The following is a 26,397-nucleotide window of genomic DNA, read 5'->3' as shown; positions in this document are numbered from 1 at the left end:
CTCCTTAGCATAGTGTGGCTTGCAAGGACAGTTACAACATTATGCATCATCACGTAAACAGTTCTACGAGTAACAGTTGGATAAGACATCGGAGGCTTATACTTTTTTCCGTAAGTGCTTTTAAGCAACAATTTAAAAATTCCACACAAGGTAATATATTTGCAACCAGCAACACAACTCAAAAAAGCAGTTTGCATGTAAATTACAACAGGATACAACAGGCTTGGGAAATGGGCTTGCAGAAGCCGCATGACAGAACAAAATCTAGGTCAGCAGTTCACAGAGCCCTCAATGCATTCAGTAGGAAGTCTCAATCTAGGCCCTTGTGGGCAAGTATCCAGACCATAACGCATCACTACAACTGGCACTAATATGGAACTTGGGAACCTTCACAGTGCCAAACGATATGATTCTCCTATCTTGTGGCAACACTATCTTGACTGCAGGATTAACTTTTCATCTGGGAATCTTATTGGCCATGACAAGCAGCTGCACCAGGTGAACCAAAGGGAAATTTCCTTCTGGCCAGACTGCTAGCAGCTGTGCTAAGGTGGTCTCAGCTGGAAGTTGCTATGTACACCTCACATTAGGTTATCCCCTCTGGCGCTGCTTGATGTTATTAGCATAAATTTATGAAAGAGGCAGAACTGAAGTTTCTGGCACAATGCTGAATCCATACAGAATTCAGTTGCCGCACTATAGGTTTTGAAATCCTCCTAAGCAAGAACCTTCTCTTCCCTCTCCTAAACCCCTCCGAAGGAAACTTAAGAACTAAGTACCTACTAACTATTTAACATTAACTACAGAACTAATGAGAACTATATACAGACTACCAAATGTGCTTGTCACGACAAGACACAGGAAGTTCCAGCTAACCATTGCTGGCAGTAAGAAGGAACTAAGGGGGTGGCGAGTCAGTAGGGCCCTATATTGAGCACATGGTGGTGCCACTCCAGGGGGTGCCTGGACCAACCCAACAGATACTGCTAGGGGGAAAATCTTTCAGCTGCCATGCACACATGCGCGCACACACCTGATTGGAACTGACATGGAAAGGACTCGAAGAAGAACTCAAAGCTAATACCAAGGTGCTTCTTGTAGAACGTGCCGCTGCTGTTCAGGCACTCGTATGCAATGCAGCCTTCCTTAGCTATCCAATAAAAGCTTAGTGCTACTGTGTAAAGGTTACTGTACATCAGAGTGATTTTTCAGAGCAGCAGAGCCATAAAATCAAAACCAGCATTCATCAGACCACTCACATCTACTTTTCTTCAGTGAGCATATTTCTGCCAAATTTCCATTGGCTACCCCATTTTGGCACTGGAGCCACTGAACCTTCCAGTTATTTTTGGAAGTGACGAACTTAATTCCCACTCCTTATTTCCCCTGTCTTTCTACCTCTTGTCTTTCAATGTGACTTTTTAGAAAAGTTTGAGTCCAGAAAGGTAAAGTTTTGGAAAGTTAAAAGCATTTGGGACCAGGGGCTTGGAATGCCAATCATTATGCAACCGCAGCTACAGCAATCCCCCTGCTATTACAGAAGTCCCATATTTTGAGTTTTCCAGAGGTTATTTTGTAGAATGAGATATTGCCCACAGATTTTATTTAATTGTATTTTACATTTTGAGGTGCAAAATGATATTTTAGTAGTTCCCATGAATTTGTCCATTAACCTGGCAGAAAAGTTTTGCACTTGTATTTAAACATTCTGAAGAAGTGCCATTGCCATAATCAGACTGCTACCAAATCCTTATGAATTAATATAGCTGATATCAAAGTGAAGTCCTAAGCATGCAGACACTTTTGTACTCAATGGGACTAATTGTATGTATAGAGTTACGCTTGTATTTAAGGGTTTGCAGGGCCAGGAGATTAACAGTGATAAAAAGCACTTAGTACAGAAGTGCTGGTTTAAGTGCATCTAGATTCCAATTCCACACTGCAAGGAAGACTGTTCCAAGCATTTCCAATCTGGGACCAGGAATCAGTCTATTCTTCAGAAATTTCCAAACTTTTTATATTTAAAATGGTTTGGGTAAGCTTCAGAGAAGTAGCCGAAATCCTATTACTTACCACTCCAGTGAGGTATGGGCTTCCTGCATCTCCTAGCAAATGGCTCACAAAAATCTGCAAGGAAACAGCTGTTGACTGGCGTTTTGGTACCACCACATACTGAAACAAAACAAGAAGATCATAAATATTGGAAGAATCAATAATTCTGTGAATGACCTGCACAGATCTATGCTACAGGTAATATTGCAAGCTGCAGACTACTTTCTGTGATTGGTTTTGAGAAACTATTTGGTGAAAAAAATTCAGAAGAATGAGGGTGAAATGGGGAGAATGTGACACTCCATTAACAGCCTTCTCCCCCCTTTCTCCTTCTGCCCCCCATAACTGGAGAGCAGTTAGCTGGCCACTTCACCTTGAATGGTCCATTGTTTAGTATAAGGCGTTAACACGTTTCCATCTGTTTCAGAGATTCTCTCTCTCACCAACAGAAGTTGGTCCAATAAAAGACCTCATCCACACTGTCTCTCAATGCAGCGTGTACCGATCTATTCTGCCATGGATTTTAGCTTTTACAGACGATGCCAAATGATAGCCTTTGTGGCTTTATTGACTTACCCATAAGCAAATATTTGCTCTTCAGTTTTCTATGTAGTTTCACCCACACTATATGGTCAGGTGCCTAGCCTAGAAGGACAGCATCATGGATTGAGGGTACTTGTGACTCCAGACTCAGTCTGGAATCTCTGCCAAGACTAACAAGGATGCCAGCTGAGATGAAACGTTATGCATTCCAAGTCACTAGGGATGGAGCTCAAACTTTTCATACAGGGTATCAAAAAGGTGTCAGATGCTGGCAATTCTACCTCTGATGACAGACTAAATTTGTTTCCTTTTATTAATCCCTAGAGCCATCCATTCTACCTAATATTGCTCAGAGATTGCTTTAATAAGACACATTTTAAATAACAAGTTGAAAGAAAAGACAGTTACCTTTTCCATAAGTGGTGTTCGAGATGTGTTGCTCATGTCCATTCCATGTTAGGTGTGTGTGTTTGCCACATACTCCGGTGCTGGAAGTTTTTCCCTCAGCAGTATCCATAGGGGACCATCTCTGGTGACCTCTGGAATGGTGCATGGCACGGTATAAGGGGCACCACCAGCTCCCTCCACCCTCAGTTCCTTCTTGCCGGAAACTCCAACAGTGGGGAAGGAGGGTGGGCTGTGGAATGGACATGAGTAACACATCTTGAAGAACACCAGTTACGGAAAAGGTAACTGTCTTTTCTTCTTTGAGTGCTTGCTCATGTCCATTCCATATTCGGTGACTCCAAAGCAGTACTGCTGGAGGTGAGTAAGAGTTCACAGATGTGTACATTGCAACATAGCTCTGCTGAACCCAGCATCATCTCTGGCCTGCTGAGCGATGGCATAATGGAGTGGTAAACGTGTGAATAGAGGACCACCCTGCAGCTCTACAGATGTCCTGGATAGGGACGTGTGCCAGTAAGACTGCAGAAGACACCTGCGCTCTTGTTGAGTGGCCTCTGACAATCGGCAGTGGCAGAACCCCCACCAGGTCATAACAGGTCCTTATGCACGAGGTAATCTAATTGGAAATCCTCTGCAAGGACATTGGGTGACCTTTCATCCTATCCATTGTAGCGATGAAGAGTTGAATCAATTTTCAGAAAGGCTTGGTACGGTCTAAGTAGAAAGCCAAGGCACTCTGGACGTCCAGGGCATAAAGACGCCTCTCCTCAGGGTCTTGTGTGGTTTGGGACAGAACACTGGGAGGAAGATGTCCTGGTTTATATGGAAGGTAGAAGGCTGGGTGAGGCCACAAATGAATCTTATCTTCGTAGAAGACCGTGTACGGAGGTTCTGAGGTCAAGGCTTTAATTTTAGACACCAGTCTTGATGATGTCTCTGCCACCAGAAACACGACCTTCCATGACAGGAGGGAAAGGGAGCAGGAACCGAGCAGCTCAAAGGGTGGACCAGTGACCCTAGAGAAGACCAAATTAAGATCCCAGTGCGGGACAGGAGCCTGTACCTGCGAGAAGAGTCTCTCAAGCCCTCTCAAGAATCTGACCATCTTGTCATGGGAGAACACCATCTGTCCTTGGATAGGCAGGTGAGAAGTGGAGATGGCTACTAGAGGCACTCTAATGGAAGAGTGTGCCAGGCCCTGGTTCCTCAAATGGAGCAGGTAGTCCAGGACAGCCTGTATGGAAGAACGCGAGGGAGAGATGCCACGCTCGGATGCCCAGTGGAAAAACCTCATCCAATTGGCCAGGTAAGTCAGTCAGTGTGGCTGAGGGCTTCCTACTCCCCAGGAACACCAGTTGGACCCCTTCCAAACAGGTCCATTCCTACGGGTTCAGCCACGCAGCATCCATGGTGAGAAGTGGAGGGACTCGAGATTGGGGTGTAGGAGCCGTGTGTGGTCCTGTGACAGCAGGTCTGGGGAGTTGGGCAGGGGCCAGGGAGGGGCCGCTGACAAGCTCATGAGCCTACTGAACCAATGTTGGCGAGGCCATGCTGGGGCGATCATGACAACCTGCTTTTTTCTCTCTTGATCTTTGCCAGGACCCTGCCAATGAGTGGAATCCAATGGAATGTGTATATCAGGCTCCCTGACAACAGGAGGAAGGCATTGGAGAGGGAGCCCTGGCTCAGACCTTGCTGAGAGCAAAACCGGTGGCATTTCCTGTTCTGTCTGGTAGCGAACAGGTCCACTTGGGGAGTTCCCCACCTTTGGAAGCTCATGCAGGCTGCCTTTGGATGGAGCAATCACTTGTGGTCAGAGTCCCTCGATCAGTGCCCCTGGTGCGGGGACTGAAGAGGGCTCCACTGAGCCTGCCTCATCCATCCTGAGGTGTGATGGCAGTGGGCAGGTGAACGCTGGTGGGACACACGCATAGGTCCCAATGCAGGTTTTCCGTGAGACCACGGTACCGCAGGAGCTGGTGAGGGTGGCTCCCGGAATGTCAGGATTGCCTGAGCTGCTTGAAGGGCTTTGGGTGTTGATGGCACCCAAAGCTGCCCAAGGCCTGCACTGCTGTCTGGAGTCGCAGGCAAGGCATGGGATGGGCTGCACTGCTCGACTTGAGCTAGGGCCCAACTTCCAGAGGGGGATGTTGAGCTGCCTGACACAGATCTTGGCTTGCCCCCTGCCCTCTCCTTTCCCTTGCGGGAGGTAGGAGATCTTCCCCTCACATTCTCTTTCGGCTTCTTGACCGAAGCCGTGGAGGGGGACTGTTGCCAGCTCATAGACAGCATCAGGGGAGCACTGCACACAAAGGCCACGGTGCTCGATAAGGAATCAGACCGCTGCTCCAGTGCTGGAGTTAGTGCCGACTCCATCATGAGCACTCTTAGATGGATATTGCACTCCTTCTTTGTCCTAGGTTTGAAAGACTTGCAGATACAGCACTTGTCACTTATGTGCCCTTCACCTAAGCACCTTAGGCAGCTGAAATGGGGATTGCTGACGGGCATAGGCGATTTGCAGTGATCACAGGGCTTAAAGCATGGGGACTGGGGTCTGCCCTGACTCCTGGCTTGGTCCTGTTCGGGACTAACAGAGAGTTTATGAAGTACTTCTAAGGATAACTGAGAAAACTACTACCTATGTATAACTATTTTACAGGATTTCAAAGTTAGGGATACTAACATGGAGTTCTGTGGGGTTTTAGGCTGCCTTCTTGACTTTGAGATTAATCCCCTGCCGGAGGGGGAAAGTGGGTAGAAGTTGTGCCTCCTGCATGGAGTTGACTCCTGTGGACCCCAGACTTAGGCAAGTGCCCCCTGAGGGGACTATAACACAGTGGCTAATTGCAATGATATTTCTCTCTAGTGACTGGTCTAGCTACTGCTACCAGCTCACTTACTCATTTAAAAACAAAAAAAGAAGGAAGAAAAATAGTTGAGTCCAGCCAAGTTTTACTCTAAGTTCAGTGAAGCCCAGAAACAGATTACAGCCACAGGAGTCTGAACTGAACCCACCAAAAAGGTGGGCACAGAGGCCCTGAACAAATGAAACCTAATTTCAGCAATGCTAACATCAGCCCAAAGTTAGGAATTCTGGCACTAGAGCATCAGCAGGACTTTTCACTGAAGAATGAAGACCTTTGGGAAGTATCAGAGGGGTAGCCATGTTAGTCTGGATCTGTAAAAGCAGCAAAGAATCCTGTGGCACCTTATAGACTAACAGACATTTTGGAGCATGAGCTTTCGTGAGTGAATACCCACTTCGTCAGATGCATCTGATAAAGAGGGTATTCACCCATGAAATCTCATGCTCCAAAACGTCTGTTAGTCTATAAGGTGCCACAGGATTCTTTGCGACCTTTGGGAAAGGTCTTCAAAGCTGCTTCAACGAGAATAGACAATGTAACTGCATTACAAGTCAATCCTAGAGCTCCAAGGTTCAGACAGACAGGTCTGGTGTTGCAGCCCTCTCCAACCCTTGAAATTTGAAGTTAGCCCTTTGCTAGAAGAATCTGAAGCCTCAAAATTGAATGAGCTGCTTATCCTGTTCCCAACTCACTATATTCACTTATAATACTTAGTTTCAGACATGTGAAATTCATTCTGTTAGTTTCTATTGGCTGCCTAACCCTCTAAATGCTGCTTAATTGGCACAGTCTTCCCTTCCAAAGCAGAGCTGCTGGAATGAAGCACTTTTATGCAGAGAGGCAGGCAAAATTCTGTTCCAGGACAGCATTTGGAGCCTTTGTATCATTACCTTCTAATAGATGTTTAAGGGACTCAGATGTTTATCCCTTTCCTTTTACATAAGGTTACTGAAAATCCACCCCTGGATTAAAGGAACCCTTCGATTTTAAATCAGATGAGGCAACACCAAAGCTCCAGATCCAAACATACCTGAAGTTTGGGAACTGCTCTGGACTTCACAGTTGAGGCTCCTCTCCATCCAGTAAGTGACTGGAAAGAAGCTATGTAATATTATATTCCTTTCTCTGTGCTTTGTGAAAGGACAGTTTCTTCTGTTAAAGGCTCATGTGCTTAAAACCTTAGATGAGACAGAACCAGACAAGGACATAGTGCCGCATTGTTAATTATTAACATTCTGCTCATAAATATAGCAAGTGTCCCTCACCTTAGGGCATCTCATAAAATTTTTAATGTGATGGCTGGTGTTTTTCTTTCTAAACCCAAGGTGCCTGCATTAGCTACTATGAGAAAGGAAGTATTTGTTTCTTGTCTGTGTAAAAAAGGGAGCTAACAAGGCGAAGAAGTCTTAGAAAAAGATCTGCTTTCATGTTTGATGTGCACACGAAGTTCATTAGCATGCTTTGTGTCTATGTGTCTCCTATCTAAAGAGATCCCAGAGCCTTTGGCAGAGGGATCACTCCACGATCACTGAAATGCAGCTACACTGCACCAACAACACTCCACATATAACTGCTTCACCTGAAACTGAAGGTGAAAATTTGGCCAGGACCCCAGGGTTAACACCAATTCTCTTGCAAAAAGGACCATACGCTCTTTAATTACCAGAAGACGTCAGGCTCTACACAAACATTTTATGCAGTTATACCAGTATAGCTTATTCCTATATTGGAAAGAGAAATAAGCTTAACGGATATAATTGCGTCTACACTAGGGGCTGGATCAGTAACTATTTTGGTTCAAAATAAAATTTACCTCCCTAACTGACATAGCCATGTCAGTACAAAAAAAAAAAAAAAAAGGGTGAATAGAGCAGGTCTCAATTTTACATTTCTAAGAAATAATCTGCAATAGCCCCAAAGCCTCCTTCCACACCACATTGAGGCACTGGGTTCAGCACGAACACACACAAAAGCACTGCCTAACTCAGGGGTCGGCAACTTTTCAGAAGTGGTGTGCTGAGTCTTCATTTATTCACTCTAATTTAAGGTTTTGCCTGCCAGTAGTACATTTTAATGTTTTTAGAAGGTCTCTTTCTATAAGTCTATAATATATAACTAAACTATGGTTGTATGCAAAGTAAATAAGATTTTTAAAATGTTTAAGAAGCTTCATTTAAAACTAAATTAAAATGCAGATCCCCCTGGACTGGTGGCCAGGACCCAGGCAGAGTGAGCGCCACTGAAAATCAGCTCATGTGCCGCCTTTGGCATGTATGCCATAGGTTGCCCACCCCTGACCTAGTTAATAAATACCAATCCTTGTTGTACCTGGGTTTTCCATAAAAGCCCTCTTTTGGGGTCTAACCAGGCAGGTAGCATTGACTGCTGTTGGCATTACTTTATCTTTCAATTCTAGTGTTCTCCACATGAAAAGCCCCTTCCCTCATGTGTTATTCAGACACGAGTTTGTATATGCTGGTTTGATAGTGGGCATCTTACTTCAAACATTACGCCTATACAAACTGGAACCAAAATAACTAAGGCCATGTCTTGACAGCCAAAAAAGGTGTGTCTGTTTACAGTGAAACAACTAGTAGATGTTAGTTATCTTGCCATAAAGTTCCAGTGGAGATAAAACAGACAGTTTTTTCTATGAGGTAGGTAGGCATAGTCAGCCACAGTGAGTGTGTATATATATATATGTGTGTGTGTATATGTGTGTGTGTGTGTGTGTGTGTGTGTATATATATATCTATATCTAAATAAATAAAAATTATATATATATATATGTTTGTCTGTCTTTCTGAAATATATATGTGCTCTAGTTCAAACTTGTATGACCTGTGTCATACAGGAGGTCAGACTAGATGATCAAAGTGGTCCCTTCTGACCTTGGAATCTATGAATGTTAACTGTGTAGATGGGTGAGGTTAAAACTGTCTGCATTTTGTCACCATTAGGATTTTATAGGAGCTAACTATTACATTACTTCTCTTGCTGCGAGCACATCTCTTTGCTGGTGAAGTGAAGACTTTTTTTTAAATTCTTGCCACAAGTTATTTTGGTGTGAGTCTGTGTGTGGGTGCTTTTTTTGAAAATAAAAATGTCATATTTAGATATAACTGGGCACTTATCCTAAGTACATGTCCACACACACAGAGTTGCCTCAAAGTAAATAACTAGTGGCATGAATTACAGCCAGCTGAGTTATTTCAGTTCCAGCTTGTGTGTAGATAAGTCCTTTCTACATCTAGGTAACAGCTTTATGTTGAGTAATGTTATAAGTTTAACCGCTGACCTTCATTTAAAATAACTGCAAGAGACAATTAAGCACAGATCACTGCCCAAAACAAAGGGATAAGTGAGTCAGCTCAGGAATTTACAAAGCTGGATAGATGGAATTTCGCTTGGTATCATTTTGGCTAAACGTATGGTGTGCATGGCAGCAGAGAGACAGATACATTGTGTGGCCCTGTGAGAGGCTGAGAGAGAGGTTTGGGTTGGGTAATGGCTGAAAGAAGTTTGGACCTGTGAGGCAGGAGACCGTCTCTTATTGTTGTTTGATTGTTCCTATCTTTGGGGAAACAGGATTTGTAAATTTTTGAAAATCATCCAGCTGGCCTCAAACAAAACCTGCCTTCACCATTAATTTCTCCTCCTAGTGCGAACAACTGGCAAGGCCCCAAATTTGACTAGCCACTTTGGTCAAAACTCTAAGATGCCTTATACTGTTTGGCCATGGCTACAGTAACTGATGTGTTCAATATCCCTTGTGTTTGGCAATGTGGGAAGCTGGACTCCTGCCACAAGTATTGTGTGTGTTTATGTACGCAGCTATCTACTATAGAAGAATATATATTAAGGATACTGGGCTAGATGGACTCTTGGTCTAATCCAGTATGGCTCTGTAGGGATGAGAAAGTTCATTCTTGATGATCCAAGAGGTCTTTGGCCTATCTGGAAAGACTGTCAAGGTGCCAGCTGGTGCTTAGTGGCTTTAGGGGAAGGGTCCTTTTCTCCAGGGACAGAGACCAAAAAGATTGCCTGCATACAATTATAAATTGGTGGATAACATGGTGCATGCTACAGTGAGTAAGGCACTGGAGGGAGTCAAGGGACTTGAGTTGTATTCCTGACTCCGTTTCCCATCTCTGCAAGCAACTAATGATGCCAGCTATACACTGAATGATATAGAGATGAAAAGTATTAAGAATTCTTGAACAAGCATCCCAGAAATTGAAATATCTATAGCCCAATTCAATGCCTTGCACCCATTCAATTCCACTGATGCTGCAGTCCCTCAACTGAAGAGATGTCCAATATCCAGAACTACAAGGAGTGAATGGAGTGTGGCTGCTAGGAGAAGTAGTGAACAAGAAAGAAGAGGTGAGATAAGTTTCATCTTATGGTTTCACGCATATATAACATTTAGTGTTATACAGTTGTGCAGTTCATTCTGTCAGAGTCTGACTGGACATGATGTTTGCTAATGAAATGGGAACTGAGTGGAGCACTCTTCCTTCTACTAGCATATAATGCAATAAGGCATTTGTCAGGAACAGACCAAACCAAGCATCTCCACACGAAGGCTTCTGAATCATGTGTCCTAATATCCTGCTTATCAAAGGAGATGTCCTAGACACCCACTCATTCTCACCGATTCCAGTGGCAGCCTGCAAGTCGTCAGGCAAGGTGTACCAAACAAATGTCTTAGTTTATAGGGCCTGTCCTGCTGGCCCTGATGATTTTACAGAGACAGTCTCTTGCTAATTGGCTACATGAAGGAGTTTGACGCTGACTGACAGCATTAGTGATAACAAAAGTATATTATTAATCACACTTGATTAGGCAGCCATTGTCTTCCCTATCTCCACTACAGCTACTGTCCCAAGATCATGCACGCTCCAAATGCATGACAAGAATGATGTCCAAGTCCCAGCTTGTGCCTAAGCTAGTCTCTCCACATGGCAGCAGCATGGCAGCAAAGCCTTTGTTCCAAGGGGCTTTCAGGTTCATGCTGCAAGTGAATTAATTATCGCTGAGTATGCCCCTTCATGTACACCTTCAGTAGAGATCACTAACGACAGCATAATGTCCATCCAAAACACTGGTATTTGCTGCTAGAACACTTCTCCCCCTTCCAGAGAGTTAACGGTCTCAAAATGTTAAATACCTGGGGTTAAAATTACAAAGCAAGTGACTTCACTTCATTTCACCATTCTGTCAATTATCAGCAAATTTCTCTGTTCTCCAAAACAGTGCACACAGCTTTCAGCGTTTACAGATCAAATTAATAAACAGTGCCACATTTCCAAAGTGTTAGGAAAACAGTGAAGTTCACTACATTACTGGGGGTTCCAGTAGTGACACCGCAAGCCAAGGAGAGTAACGATGCATATTTCATCAGACTTCCCTAATAAGCCATTTTCTTTAGAAAACAGTGATTTAAAGATGTTGAGTTTTCTCCACTTGGATCTCTCATTCAAAGCCATTTCAGCACAAACGTAAAATATTTGAATATGGACAGTGAAATGGAGTCTCTTACTGATGGTGAAGGCCAACTTTTAGTTTTAATGGGGTACCAATTATGGTATTCTTGGGAGAAGACAAAAGGCTTAGTAGGAAAAGCAGGTACTTTGAGTACACAGATTTGAGAACAGAATTAAAATGATCTGCACAAACTATACAACGGCAGGAAGAATGAACTTGAACTTACCAGTAGTATGTCAGCCACAATGGCCCAGTTTAAGGCTAAAAAAAATTCTCCAAGTGCAATAAAAATCTGAAAAAACAAAAACAAAACAAACCATAGTAGCTCTGTTTGACAGATTGACTTTCTGTACCATAAAGTGGCTAGGTGAGTTCACTGAAGTGTAATTACACTTTGCTATGGTACTGAGAGGTGCTGTACATGAAAATCAAATTTACAAACCTTCATTAAGCATCCTAACACCCCCAGAGATAAATGCAAATAGTGTCTCATTTTAAAGATGGGGAAATGGAGGCACGGAGACTAAGTGACTTGCCAAACATCACATCTTGTCAGTGGCAGAGTCAGGGACAGGCGTCATGAGTCCTCACTCCCAATCCCCAAACTCTCAGACACACAAAACAGAAGGGGCAGGTTTAGGTGTAGCAGATGGGAGCAAGTATTTCAGAACCCAGTCAAAAAAAAACCAAAAAACCCCAAACTAATAGAGTGGCAGTAGCTCCCCACAGTCAGATGAGTTTTAAAATGAGCTCCATGTGGTTCTTTTGGCCAGGTTTCTAAATGGAACCAACAGGATGACTCTGTGCTGGCAAAGTTTAAGTACTGCACTCCGAGGGCTCTTCCCAAGAGGAGGGAGGAACTGGCTCCTAGACACAGCCAGCCCAGACTCTTTGGATCACATCCCTCTTATGGTACCCTGTGGGGATTCCCTAATTCACAGCAGATGGACCATGCCACAATTCCCACCATGCTGGGTCCCTAATAAATCTTATATCTGTGGTCTTGGGAAGTATTAACCCTCTCCCTGCCAGTCCCTAGATATGGGTTTAAATCAGGTTGTGTGGACCAAACCGCATCTAATGGAAATACCACAGGATTAAAAAGTTAATCTGTAATAAACTCTCAACCCTGAGCAATTTCAGAAGGCAACATCTGATTTTAGTGACAGTGGCCACAGTTATGCACCAAGTACAGCGGTAGTGCTCAACCTTTCTAGACTACTGTACCCCTTTCAGAAGTTTGATTTGTCTTGTGTACCCCAAGTTTCACCTCACTTAAAACTACTTGCTTACAAAATCAGACATAAAAATACAAGTGTCACAGCGCACTTGTACTGAAAAATTGCATACTCTTCTTTTTACTATATAATTATAAAACAAATCAACAAGAATATAAACATTGTACTTACATTTCAGTGTATAGTATATAAAGTAGTATAAACAAGTCAGTGTCTGTATGAAATTTTAGTTTGTACTGACTTCGCTTGTGCTTTTTATGTAGCCTGTTGTAAAACTAGGCAAATATCTAGGTGAGTTGATGTAGCCCCTGGAAGAATCTGTGTATGCCCAGGAGTACGTATACCTCCGGTTGAGAGCTAAGTCCAGTGGTTCAAGCAGGTGCTTATGTGAACAGCTAATTATGTCTGTAATCACTGTACTGATTGCATAGTTACAAATATGTGACTTTGTTTTTCTTCTCATTTTTAAGAATTGTGGGTAAATTTACAGTTAAAGCACATGCAGGAAGATGCTGTGGCAAGCTTTACTCCCTCGTTAGTCCATGCACCTTAGAACTGAACTACCTCCTTGGAAGTGCAGTGTGCTGTAACACCCACCAAAAGGGATCATTCATAGAAGTTGTGACAAGCAGTTATCACACTAGAGGCTAGAAATGTTAGGCCAGGGATTTGCTTGAAAAGTTTAGTTTAGACAGACATACGGACCAAAGAGGAGGGTGAACACAACAAGGGTCTCTCCTTTGTTCAATCAATTCAAACTAGTTCTAGTTCACTTACATTAGAAGTTTAGCTAGTGTAACTGAAGTAAGGCTAGCAGTGGACTCTCAGGCTACGTCTTCACTACCCGCCGTATCGGCAGGTAGCAATTGATTACTCGTGGATTGATATATCGCGTCTCATCTAGACGCGATATATCGATCCCTGAACATGCTTATATCAATTCCAGAACTCCACCAAGCCGAGCGGAGTTGCGGAATCGACAGGGGGAGCCGCGGACGTCGATCCCGCGCCGTGAGGACGGTGAGTAATTCGATCTTAGATACTTCGACTTCAGCTACGTTATTCACGTAGCTGAAGTTGCGTATCTAAGATCGATTTTCCCCTGTAGTGTAGACCAGCCCTCAGTCACAGCCAAATCTTATGGGTAGGCTCTTCCCAGGGGAGTTAGGATTCTGGGTGGACCCATTAGAGAGAAGGGCTAGCTATGGAGTCTGACCTGCGTTTGGATGCTGAGTCTTTCCCATCCCCTAAAGTTCAAAGGGATGTGGATACAGCTGTAATCCAGGCCTATCTCCTTCCAAGACACTTAATAAAGCAGTTTCCTAATTTGCCTCTGCAGCCATTACTCTGAACTCAGCTAAATGAAACTTAAGCAACCTACTACAATAGAAATGCTATTAATTTAACAGACTGTGACCAATACCAATATCCCTGGCTCAGGATGTATCAGAACCTGTGTGTATGTGCACAACCCAAATGACACTGAAGTAACTGGAGACTTTCCTTTTACTCCAGTGGAAGGTGGAATGGACCCTATAGCCCACTGGCAGTGCTAACTGTAGCACCCTGGTCACTTAGGTAATGGCATAACAAAGAAGATTACAGGCTTAACTGGAGGCAGTTAACCTATTATGAGAGACTGTTGACACTTGGGGGCAATGATTGGGCTAATGAGGTAATTAGCTCAATAAGGGAAGCTACATAATGGCAGGAACAGGAATGATAGGGAGAGTTTAGACAGCGAGCTGGGTGGAAGGCTCCTCCTGACATACGCCCATACTATGCTCAGGAATGCAAGGAATCTAAAGATTGAAGATACACATGGGGGAAAAGCAAAAGACTGTGGGTATATTGTGACTACACAAGAATACAAACAGGCCTGGCAGCATGGCACATGGGGTAGCTGAGGAGTGCCCTGTCACACCTGCCCTTGCAGACTTGGATGCAGTCTCTTTTCCAGTTCCAGATAGCCCATAAACTGCACAAAAATGTTTTCTGTGCCAGTCTTAGCTGCGGAGCAAGCGATACTTTCATTGCAGCACTTTGGACCAAACCCACAATGTCTGTTAATATGGGTAGCAATATCATACAACTCTGCCTATGTCAAGCCACCTGGCTATAACCACAAATACCCAAGTACCTTGTGAACATTAGAGAACACTAGCCCTTCTCTGCCTCAACCCAAACTACCATGCTTTCGTTAATTTCTCCCTGGACAGTCCTAAATGATCATGTGCTAGACAAGTCCCTTACTTCCTCTCTTTTACTGGTGCCATGAAAATTCAACTGGATCATTACTGTAATTTGATACTTAAGAATCACTGCAGATTCAGGGAGCAGATTTCAGTACTGGAAAGGGTCTTTCTGCAAGTGTTTGCATGCAGTTGAGTCCTGCTGTGCAGCTTAAGCTTTATGCAAATCCATCCTGCAGCAGGTTCTAAGAGGCAGTGTAGGTTCAAGCAGTGGTGAGCTGGAGCCAGTTCCCAAGAACCAGTCGCTAAAATTAGACCTCCATGGAGAACCGGTTGTTAAAGGGCCAGGGGGTAGGCAAAGAACTCGGTCCGCAGGCCGGACCATCCTGTTGTTCCCAGGATTCCCAGCTGGGGAGACTGAGGTTCCCCTGGCCCCTCCCCTGTTTCCCCCCAGCTGTAGCATGACCAGCCACCGGCACCAGCTGGGCAGCTCAGCTGAGCTCCTGAGTTGTCCTGCTGCTTTGAGAGCTGCAGGCAAGGTAAGGGGGGTGGGGGGGCTGCGAGCTCCAGGGCCGCTGGGGGGGTGCAATTTTCCCCAGGCCCTGCAGGGGCCCCCAGTCCCACAAGTATGTCTCCCCTTGCCCCTCCCCCGCTTCCCTCCCCCCCTTAAATCAGAACTTTTTATAGGGAACTGGTTGTTAAGATTTTGGCAGCTCATCACTGCGTTCAAGTGATGTAGAGAAGAGACACAAAGAAAGTGGCAGATCTTTTGGATCTAGAAGAGGTGTGTGTTTGTGTAGCGATTAGAACCAAAGGACTGAAAGAGTCCTGGACTCTTCCTCGACACTACTAACAAACACACTATGGACTTCAGCAACTCATTTATCCCTATTTTAATAGAAGTAGCAGGTTAATACTACACATCTCCATTACAGGCGACTCATGATGCTTTGCAATTGTAAAATAATTTGAGATTCAGGGATGAAAGGCAGTACAGTAGGACAAGGCATTATGAAATGTACATGCACCAAAAAAAGAGGACCTGTGGAGCACATCTGTCATACAGAAATAGAATAACTTTAAACTGTAAAATCTAGTGTTAAAATCCAAGTGAAAATAGGTCCAGACACTTCTTCCAGCACAAGGATGTGCCAAACAAGGTGCTGAGACAGAGGGCCAAATTCATCACAGGGAAGTCAAAGATGAACTGGGCCAAGAGTATTACAAGTGGTGGGACTGACATGAGCTGGAAGAGCAGAGTAACAGGGATAAAGAGTTATAGCATACTACAGCAAACGCCCCAGGCCCTACAGCTCCATACAATTCCACTAGAGTAGTTTAGACTATTAAATACTTTGTTCTATTCCATATTATTACACCTATTTCGTTCTAGTAGTATGAGTGGTTCCACCTTGGCCTAACACAGTTCATTTTTAAAGTCTCAAGCAGATAGTAGTTTTAGCTCAGAGTGGAAAAATATTATCCCAGCCAGCTTTGGCATGCAATATCTAAAGCTGTAGATTCACGTTGTTGTAGTTGTTATCTGTTCTTGAACTAGCACCAATTTTATTTTCCCACCTATGGTATAAATGCAGCATGGTACATCCCAGATATACTCACCATTCAGCTGCACACAGGAGTATAGAGAGATTGTGTGTGTTCCTTTTTCCTGGTTCAGGGAAATAGATCCTGGAAGTACTTTACTCACACAGAGAAGCTACACACAATGCATTATTCATGTGCACCCTGCTATTTCTGCCATTCCCCAATGCAGCCTCAGACCTCTCAAATCACTGCTCTAAATGAATATGGGGAATGGCTCTGTCAGAGCTACAGACAATCTTGTTTGTTTTGTGGCAAGTAAGCCCTCATCTGTTAATAAGTATAATGGTTTGGAATGTCTGTCCAAAACAGGGAAAGCCCAGCTACGGTACTGTTCAGACCACAGAGTCAGCTGAGGTCCTATATTCAGTACTAGGAGACAGCAATTAGTTAAACTGAAATGGTTACAAGATTCCACAGTAACAGGATTATTATTTTATTAGGATTAATGCTGTGAATGAGGTATTTGTATTCTTATATAGCACCTATAAAGTAGGCTGAATGCTGTACTATGATATTTAAACATGAAATGAGATTCAGGAAAGCCCTGCTATAGGTCAGTCATGTACCTTGTGACATACCGTTAACAATCTTCCATGATTGTCTTCAAACTGACTGACTGACTAACAAATGCATTGCAACAATGGCTTGTGAGGCTAGATCATATCTGCCTACAATACATAATAGGCTAGATTTATCCCTCCTCCAACAACTGAAGTCAAGGGAGTTGCACCAAGGATGCACATTTGGTCCATTATTTAAGTCTTAATCGTTCCCACCTTGCCTCAAATACATTATGTTTTACGTTAGTGGCCCTAAATCCTGCATATTTAGTACAGCTGTAGTGTTTGGGCAAGAACTTGGTAGCCGTGTGTACTGTATCAAAGGCAATTTGTATCACTTTCTTTGTCCTCATTTTTAAGCCTCCTTTCTCCCTCCCTCCCCCCACTGGATTCCAGCACTGTGCCCACTCCAACTGTCTATTTCCTTTCTCGGTTTCCCTTCCCAGTCCCTGACAAATGGGCAATTTAAAGCCTGATGGTAGTTTACATGGCACATTGGCTACAATTTCTATGTGAAGGTACTGTCAGCTTTAAAGAAAAGACTTACATCAGGCCTGGAGAGTTGTGAATAGGAACAGCAACATGCTGACCATCTGTCTCCCTGGGGTTCCCTATAACCGTCCTAGAAAAAAAACAAACTAAATCCCCCGTGATTTTTTTTCCTGAAGAGATTCAGAAAGGTATTTTAAGGGCAGCCAACATGCTGCTACAAGGAATCAAGTTTGTACGAAATCAGTTCCAGCAAGACCTATCTAGGAAAGAGTCAGAATAGCAATTAATGGGCTGGTTTAAGGAAAACGTGGTGCCTCTTTCCTAAACAAAGTAAAAAAGTGACACTTGGGCAAGAAGCAGACATCACACGTAACCAAGAAAGTCTAAGTGCAGGCCACAGGTACTAATCCCACCGGACTACAGCAGTCGGTGGCTAAGTACAGAGTAGCTGCAGGTTGGCTCAAAATTTGGCTTCACTGGGGCAAACTCAGTCCTACGGTCAATGGAGGTGCACCCATTTAAATCCAGTTTGAATTCAGCCCTCATTGTAATCTGGCTCCTGATAAATAGATAAAATTCAAACAAAAACTTATCAAGGCACTAAGGAGACAGTACTCAATGCTACAGACAAGTATACTCCTTTCCTGTCAGCATAAGGAAACTTGCAGCTTTGGATGGTGGAATAGATTCAGACAGGTGACCAAACCAAACTACATCCTGAGATGGGATAAAATTTGGACAACTTTGTTGAGATTTGCACTTCCTGCACAAAAACTAATTTTGAAATCAAGAATTGCTGAACTATGCAGACAGAAAGCAGAGGAAAGAGACTGTTCTAATGGCATCTCCAATCCAGCTGCCACAGGAAAATTCTGAAAAAGTCTTGAAATACTTCCATGTCAACTTCCACAAGAGGTTTCTTTGTAAGTCTGGATAGACAACACAAGGCTGATGTTCACCCACCAGCTACCTACAGCCAAAGCAACCTTCATAATGTATTCAGCTATGGACAGAGCAATACAGCAAGCCCTCGTAAGAAACTGTGAAGCATGCAGTTTTTGCCTCAGTAGCTTTCTTATACTGTAAGATATAGACTAGGCTCCTGGCCTCCATGTGGCTCAATTAACACTGATGGGAAAGCCAGCTTCTCTGCCTGCTTCCTACACCACGGAAAGGTCCAGTTCAGTGGGATCTTTGAGTCAGATGCACCAGCTGGCAGTCTACCCCAATTCTCACACCATTATGACTTATGCAGATGGAGTTTGGAAAGAAAAAAAACAACAGCATAGTAAGTATTGGGAAAGGGAACAGTTAGGCAGCTGTACTTGTAAGAATCAGAAGAAATAGGTGGCAAGACTACACAGACCTCAATAAATAAATAATTATTCTATATTATATAATATATTATCCATATAGAAAAGCTGCAGCATTTAAAGACCCACTGGTCTTCATTTGGCTGGGGGGGGAGGGGGAAGAGGAGAGAAGGGAGAAATTATGGCTGTCCATATCCCACTCTGGGATTTCCTCCCAAATCCTGAGAACATAGCACTGGATGCCAAACTCTATTCAAAGGAGGATTCTGCCAATATATTTTGGAGGGGATGGTGGTATGTTCCTCCACCCTTTAAAACAAGATTTTTGTGTGAAAAAAGTTTCATTCATTAAGGTTTTCATCTCATGCTGCTTGGTCATCATTTGATGTCTCATGCAACAACTAGGGAACAGGAGTTGACAAAGTCCTCTGAGCAAATGAGTTTTCATCCAACCATCCATAGTCAGAAACAGAGGCCGGGAAGGGGGAGAGAAGCACTAGGATAGGCTGGCAGAATCATCTATAATGATTGTTAACATTAGTGCAATATGCAGTTATGATTGTGTGCCGCACCTTTAGGTGTAAAAATGTCTGCTATTGGCAGGATTGTAAACAGATTTGAAATAGAGGCTCTTATAAAGAGACAGCACGCAGAGTCTCAAGACAATTATATTCTCTGCCATTTACCTCCTCTGAATTTTTTTTTTTTTTTTTAAAGTCAAGTCCACATTTTGCTCTGTGTGTGAGAAAAATTCATCCTCTTTCCCCCTTAAGTGTCAGTGGTCTTTCACTGGGATTTTAGATTGCTGAAGAGGCAAAAGGAAAACCTTTTTGAACAAAAGCTATTTTTAGAAGAGAAAGCACTGTGAAAGCACCCTTTTTTGCAGTGAAGTGCTGATTACTGTAATTAACTTTACATGGATCCTATTATTTATGTTAATTCTGGTAATGGTGGATCTAGAGTCCTTGAAGAGGGCTTGGGATTCCTTTCATAGCTGTTAACAGATTATTGCTAAAATAAGGTTTGCATTCAGTTCATCCTCACAGGGAGTTCCTGCAGCTACTGATCTCTCGTGGTACGTTTCTGCATTCCTCTTCACCGAGAGCAGGATTTAGGCTATTTACGCTTCTGGTTACATTTCCACAGGTCTAAGAAAAGCAGCTGGTGATTTTGGGCACCCAACTTGCTGACTAAATTCTTCTTAACAGGAACTCTGTTTATTGTACAGTGCCAAGCACATTGTAATCATTAAGTGTTCTGAGAGAGAAGAGAAATAGTATCATACATGGCAGATTCATTTAATTAAACACCAAGTTAGGACTTTGAGTTTGCACCTAAATATACATTTGGAAACCTGGGAAAGTCAAACTATGCCTAGCTAAAGGTGCAGTCTTTTAGCAAGAGGCCATACTAGGCTGAATAAACTTACCGCCCTCTTCAGTACAAAGATGAAGTGCATGGAGGTTCCAAGTCCCAGTCTGCAAAGTCCCCTTTCCCATACGTGTTCTGGCTGTTCATACTGAAAGGGGAGAGCTGCACAGTGTGTAGTCCCTAGGCTGCAGACCAGGTTAGAGCCCCCTATGCAGCACTTGGCCTGCGGGCTACATTGTGGCATGAGCCATTGCAAGCTGTTAACTAAATTCCTTCAACTAGACCATTCTGAGGACCACACCCTGCAACTCACCCATGCAATTTTACAAAACTATTTGTCAAGGCTACACAGTTTATCGACACTTACGTAAGTGGCAATGATGCTCTGCGCAGCCAGCATGATAGACAGATAGAGAAATGGAGCGGAGGAGAACATGCCCACAGCACAGATAAGAGGGTCGGCCTTAGTGTTTATCTTCTTATATCTTCTTGCAACTGCTGCCCCAGTGATGACACCAAAAATTCCTGTCGCGATGGTAATTCCTCCAAATATTAGGCTATCAGTAAAGAAAAAAGGATGAGATGACTAGGGCAATAAAGGCACATTAAGGGAGAAGAATCAGTCCAAGTGTCTATCATTGGTTTGTGACCTCAGCTTCTCTTGTATGTCTCAGAGAAAAGTGTCAAGCCTCTTTTCTCACCATCCTTTTTTTGGTGTTTATTGCACAAAGCAGAGAAGGATTTTAATGGAGAAATCCAATCTGGGCTCCATTTTACCCAAGTCCTCCAGGGCTAAATACATGCTTAGTTGGAAATTATAATTCTGCTATCAATGTCGTGTCCACCAAAGCAGTGATGTGCCCATGCACAGAGCAGGTGTTATCTGTGCCAGAGGAAGAGAGATTAACAACCCACTGGGTGCTCCTTCAGTAGGAGCTGCCTTAGAGAGCCATAGATTGAGAGGAGTTTCCAGCTATGAACGGAGCTACTCTCCTTCCCCCAGTACGGATGGGGTAGCTTTGTACCAGTCTGCTCTCTTGGAAGTGATCCCATCACATGGGATCATACTAGTAGAACCCATTATAACCCTCAAATTAATCTGGCTCACATGGGACACTTCTCCCACTGCTGGATACAGCTCTTCTTTACATGACAGTTCAGGGCAGACTGAACAGTTATCCAGGTGGAACTACACAAAATATTTTCACAATGTAATGTTTCAAATGCCACTCAGTTTTGTTTCATGTGCCTGTGAAAGCTGAAGTGCTCCTTAGAAGAATAGCCAGTTTGTCTTCTTGAAAGCAAGACTTATCTTGACTTCCAGTGGGACTTTTGTAAACCCGTTCCTCTATCTCAGATGAGATTCTGATGACGAAAATAAAACTTCTCTGTGATAAATAAGATTTTGGTGTCCCTGATTGTATAATTTCTCATAGCCTTATCAAATGACGTGGAGGCAGAAGTGTAGTATTCAGAACACAAGAGGCTCTAACTATTTTAGCATTCTGGTAGCACGCTATGTAGCTTTAAGAGTATGTCTACTCTGCAATTAGACACCCATGGCTGGCCCGTGCCAGCTGACTCGGGCTCATGGGGCTGTTTAATTGTGGTGTAGATGTTCAGGCTCGGACCGGGCCTGGGCTCTAGGACTCAGAGGTGGGAGGATCCCAGGGCTTGGGCTGCAGCCCAAGCCCATGTACACTGCAATTAAACAGCCCCTTAGCCTAGCCCAAGTCAGCTGGCATGGGCTAGCTATGGGTGTCTAATTGCAGAGTAGACATACCTTTAAGAAACGGTGCCCTTTCTTGGCTCTCCCTGGCTCTAGAGCAGGGAGATCTGCACTTATACATAGCAGGCTGTGATGCCAAACAAGGAATCTGTTCTTTTAAACTGCAGCACACTGGTTCTTACAATTTCTCCCAGATGATTAGGAGGAAATTAGTTACTAATTATACACTAACAAGGTGAAGCAATAACTGACAGACAACTCTGTTAGGCAGAGTTCAAGTGGGCAATAGGCTTACCACTCTTCAGTACTCTAGGCAAGCATCACAGTTAAACAGTTCTTCTTAGAAATGACGTGGATAGAGCATCAATGGTCAAAAGATTTATTTTATATACATTTGCCTGGTACAGGCAAGTTTGAAGCTCTAAGGTTACATTAGTGTTTCTGAGGGGCCCTTCAATTGTCTTTAGAGATCCCTTTTTATCCCAGAGGAGCTGTGATCTGTAGGCTGGTACTGAAACATAGCCACTCGTAAGATAGAAAAGGAGCAGTTAAGATAGAAGGAGTGGAAGAGGTCTTTTGGCTAAGTGCAGAAACCCATTTCTGGAGATAGTCTTAAAAAAAAATTGTCATGGGATCTTTTAGTGTTTGAAAACCCCAGGTACTTGTCTGGATATCTCAAACACCAAATTCAGAACTGTCTGGCCTGCTTCCTTGAGGTTTCTTGCATCTCACAGCCAGCAGGACATGACCAGGGTTCTACTGATTTGCTTTACTTCATTCTAAACTTCCTACAGGGATGAAGAATATGGCAAATCACTCAGTCCTTGAAATATCCTGAAAGGCTACGGATAGCTTGGTTTGGGATGTCCAAGACAGATCATACGCCCGATGAGTCACACTTGCATGGAATCTGGCAATCAGTACATAGAGGAAGAGGGGATGGGGAGCTATTTTGAAGCTTGTGTTGTGGAAGGCAGTAAGAGTGGGAGCACAGTATTGAGCACACTCCACTATCCTTAAGTGCAGAAAGCCAAGGAGGATCGACTTCCTCCACCCTGAAGGAGGAAGGGTTCTGAGAACGTCAAAGCCAATGAAATGTCAGATCGGAATTACAGCATCAGATGCTCCATCCTGCTCCCTTGCTAGGACACAAAGTAACAAATCCTTCCCTTCCTCCTGACACCACACATCGTTTGCTGAAGGAACCTGATATTTTATCTGCATTTCAAGATCTGTAACAGAGAATTCCTCTCCAGAAAAGCTCTGCCTGCAGATAAATTATTGATTGGTGGAAATTACCTTATTTTGATATAAAAAGGTTATGGTACTGTGCCACATGAATCAAGCCTGATTCACATTGGAGTCACCGTAACTTTGCCACGTTGGCAGTTGATTCTAATACCAGAATAGTAGGAAAGGAATAGGGATGCCCACACTTTTACAAAGATCTGGACAAACTGGAGAGTCCAGAGGACAGCGACAAAAATTATAAGAAGTTTTGAAAACCTGATGTATGAAGGAAGTTTAAAAAAGTGGGCATATCTAGTCCTGAGAAAAGAAGACTGAGGAGGGAACCTGATAGCAGTCTTCAAATATGTTAAGGGAAAAGGACAATGATCAGTTGTTCTCCATATGCACTGAAGGTAGGACTAAACTCCCTTAAACTCTGAATCTGAACCTCATGTTTGAACCCTTCTTCAGTCAGCAATTTTTCATTACTTAGATGTTTAAATTACTTCTCCCCTCCAACCCAAGTATTCTAATACTGATATAAATCTGATGCAACTGGAAAGCCCTTTAAGAAAATAATTTTAGCTGGGATGCTCCTCAAGAAGCCGAATTAAGGGCTTGTCTACACATGGAAATTGCACAGATTTAACTAATTCAGTGTAGCAAAATCAGTGAAAGTCCTGTGGGAACACCTGAATTGATATACTTGTGCATATTCCTGGCTCTAAGACTTCTACTTCTTGCAAGGGCTGCTGCTTGTCTGGGACACCTATCAGGGATTCAGTGGCATCCAAGTAGGGATGCACTGCAGATCAAGGGCTGATACTTCTTTGTAAGAAGGGAGACAATTCTGCAAAGCCAAACTGATTTAGTACCGTCTTCTAAGTGCTGTTTAAAGATGTTAGTATGTTGCCCTGGATTTTCCTCCACTACAAGTCAGCTTCATCTGGGAGAGATCAGAGCCTTTCACCAGTGGCTGATTTTAACCCTTTAGTGAGACGGCACATTGTACATAAGCCAAGTCAAGGCATTTGAGAAGCATTTCAGGAGCAAGCCAGCATCTTCTCCTAATTAGGTGATCCACTCACTTGGGATGAGGAGCAGTCCCTTAGGGCACCCCAGTTATTAGGTTCTGTTGCAAGAAGTGTACAGCTAGAGTAGTTTAGTCAAGAGATTACACTGCTAATCGTAATATGCACAATTCATTTCTTTCCTCAGACAATTTAAAGCAACGTACAGATGAATTATGCTCCTTCATAAGGAGGGCATGCTGGCATTATTGCCTGGCTCCATTATATACTACCTGTGTGACCTTGGACAAGTCAGTTATCTGACTCAGTTTGTCATCTGTAAAACGGAGCAATACATCAACACTTCTGCCATCTCAATAAGCGTTCACAGCCACATCCCACCCTTGGTCTTTAGGAAGAGAAAGCACATGACAGCCATTAGCATTTAGAAACATGGTGTGTTCATATATGCCTTTCCTATATCCTGTCTGATCTTTTCAGAGTGAAGCGTGCCTCACCTGTTGGGAGATCTGCATGGCTCCTGAAGGCATGGAGGTACAAGGTCATGGACTACCTGAGCCCTGTCAAGGAACAGTGGTACCCATAATCCCAGGGCTCCAGTCACAAAGGCCATGGCTGTCACACCCAATGAGGACCAGATGAAACTTCGGCTGTCACACCAAAAGAAATAAGTATTAGTGCTAGTATGATCAATCGTTTGAAAGAATGGGGCATAGGAAGGAAAGGGAAGTCCAGCCTGGGTATCTAGTGTTCTAAGTAATCAATATGAATAGATTGCTTCAGAGAGGTGTTAACAGGAGTAACTTCCCTGTTGATTATGAAGCTCTGATTATTGAAGAGATCAAATATATATATATACACTCAGACCAGCAAGTGTTAGGCATTAATTAGTTACGTGAACTATTGCTTTCACAGTGTTAAAGTCCATCTTTAGTCTCTTGAAGATTCACACTGACATTTACTGTAGGTAGGCTCTGAAAGAAAAATTAGTGTTGGAAGCTGGGTGAAAATGTCATGACTTGCCAACAGTTTGAAAATACAGTGCACAGAGATCCCTGAGTGCCTCAGCATGATTTGAAATCTGTTTTGTTGCCAATATACACAAGCACAACAGTTTGGATGGTCCAATAGTAAAGGAAGGAGTTGAGAAGTTAAGTGTTACTGTATCTCAAAGTGTTATAGAAAGTATACATTATTTCTTAATCAGCCCACATAGTTTTCAAGCAGAAGGGTAAGCAATGTAACAAGCTGTCTCTACTGGAAGCAATTAGAACTGTTAAATTGTTTCACAAAGCCCCTAGGACTAACAGAAAGTCTACTTTAGACTAAGGGGGCAATAGAGTAAGGATGACCTCTTAGTATAAGACAGTGGTTCTCAACCTTTCCAGACTACTGTATCCCTTTCAGGAGTCTGATTTGACTTGCAAATCCCAAATTTCACCTCACTTAAAAACTATTTGCTTACAAAATCAGTCATAAAAATAAAAGAGTGTCACAGCACAATACTACTGAAAAACAGTGTACTACTTTTTCATTTTGTCTGTATGAAATTTTAGTTTGTACTGACTTCGCTACTGCTTTTTATGAACTAGGAAAATATCTAGTTGAGTTGATGTATCCCCTGGAAGACCTCTGCATACCCCCAGCAGTATGCGTACCCCCTGGTTGAGAACCACTGATGTAAGATATATGTGCTAGATGACATGTCACCACCTCCCAGTGACCCAGGATTAGCAGCTTAGTACCTCAGCTCCTCAAGACACATGGTTCTAGCACTCGAGTTAAAGAGTTAAATTTGCGGTAGTAGATCCCTTATTCTTTTGGATCAGTCACTAGAGGCTAATAGGTCACACACATACACAGCCAGTACATGACATTAGGAGGCCACAGATCTGTTACATCACTAATGTTTGAAGACTGACTTTCTGATGAGTAAAGCTTTGCATTCCATGCATTGGAACAACCGAGGACAGGACCCCTTTTGGCTCACCTAAGACAGCAGCTGCCTACAGACCACAAAAATCCTGATTTGGGTCTCAAGTGCCATTATTGTGCAGGGTGCACATAAAGAAATCCCAGTCATCAAGTGGAGGACTGTGCTCTACTCTAGTGTCCAGCCACTACTAAAGAACCACAATTCCATCCTCCCAGATGAGGTAGTAACTCTATGGTGGCGAGATATGATCAAGCCTGGTTCCTAGGAAAGAAGAAGAGGGAGTTTCTCCTTAAAATAAAGGGAGCAGATAGGAATGCATTTGAAGGCAGATTACAAT

The 26,397-nt window shown here is 43.3% G+C and overlaps 1 protein-coding gene across 1 annotated transcript in view; it reads right to left on the bottom strand.

The window, feature by feature from the left end:
- Nucleotides 1–26,397, bottom strand: part of SPNS3 (SPNS lysolipid transporter 3, sphingosine-1-phosphate (putative)) — a 51,075-nt gene that overhangs the window by 10,297 nt on the left and 14,381 nt on the right. Inside the window, exons 7-10 of the mRNA XM_032786926.2 lie at nt 24,622–24,774; nt 20,502–20,691; nt 11,590–11,655; nt 2,074–2,172 (exon numbers count right to left, since the gene is read on the bottom strand). Of these exons, the coding sequence (XP_032642817.1) occupies nt 2,074–2,172; nt 11,590–11,655; nt 20,502–20,691; nt 24,622–24,774 (508 nt within the window). The remainder of the gene's footprint in view (nt 1–2,073; nt 2,173–11,589; nt 11,656–20,501; nt 20,692–24,621; nt 24,775–26,397) is intronic.

This window comes from Chelonoidis abingdonii, chromosome 20 (genome assembly GCF_003597395.2).
Source record: "Chelonoidis abingdonii isolate Lonesome George chromosome 20, CheloAbing_2.0, whole genome shotgun sequence".
Lineage (NCBI taxonomy): Eukaryota > Metazoa > Chordata > Testudines > Testudinidae > Chelonoidis > Chelonoidis abingdonii.
This window is presented reverse-complemented; position numbering and strand designations above follow the sequence as displayed.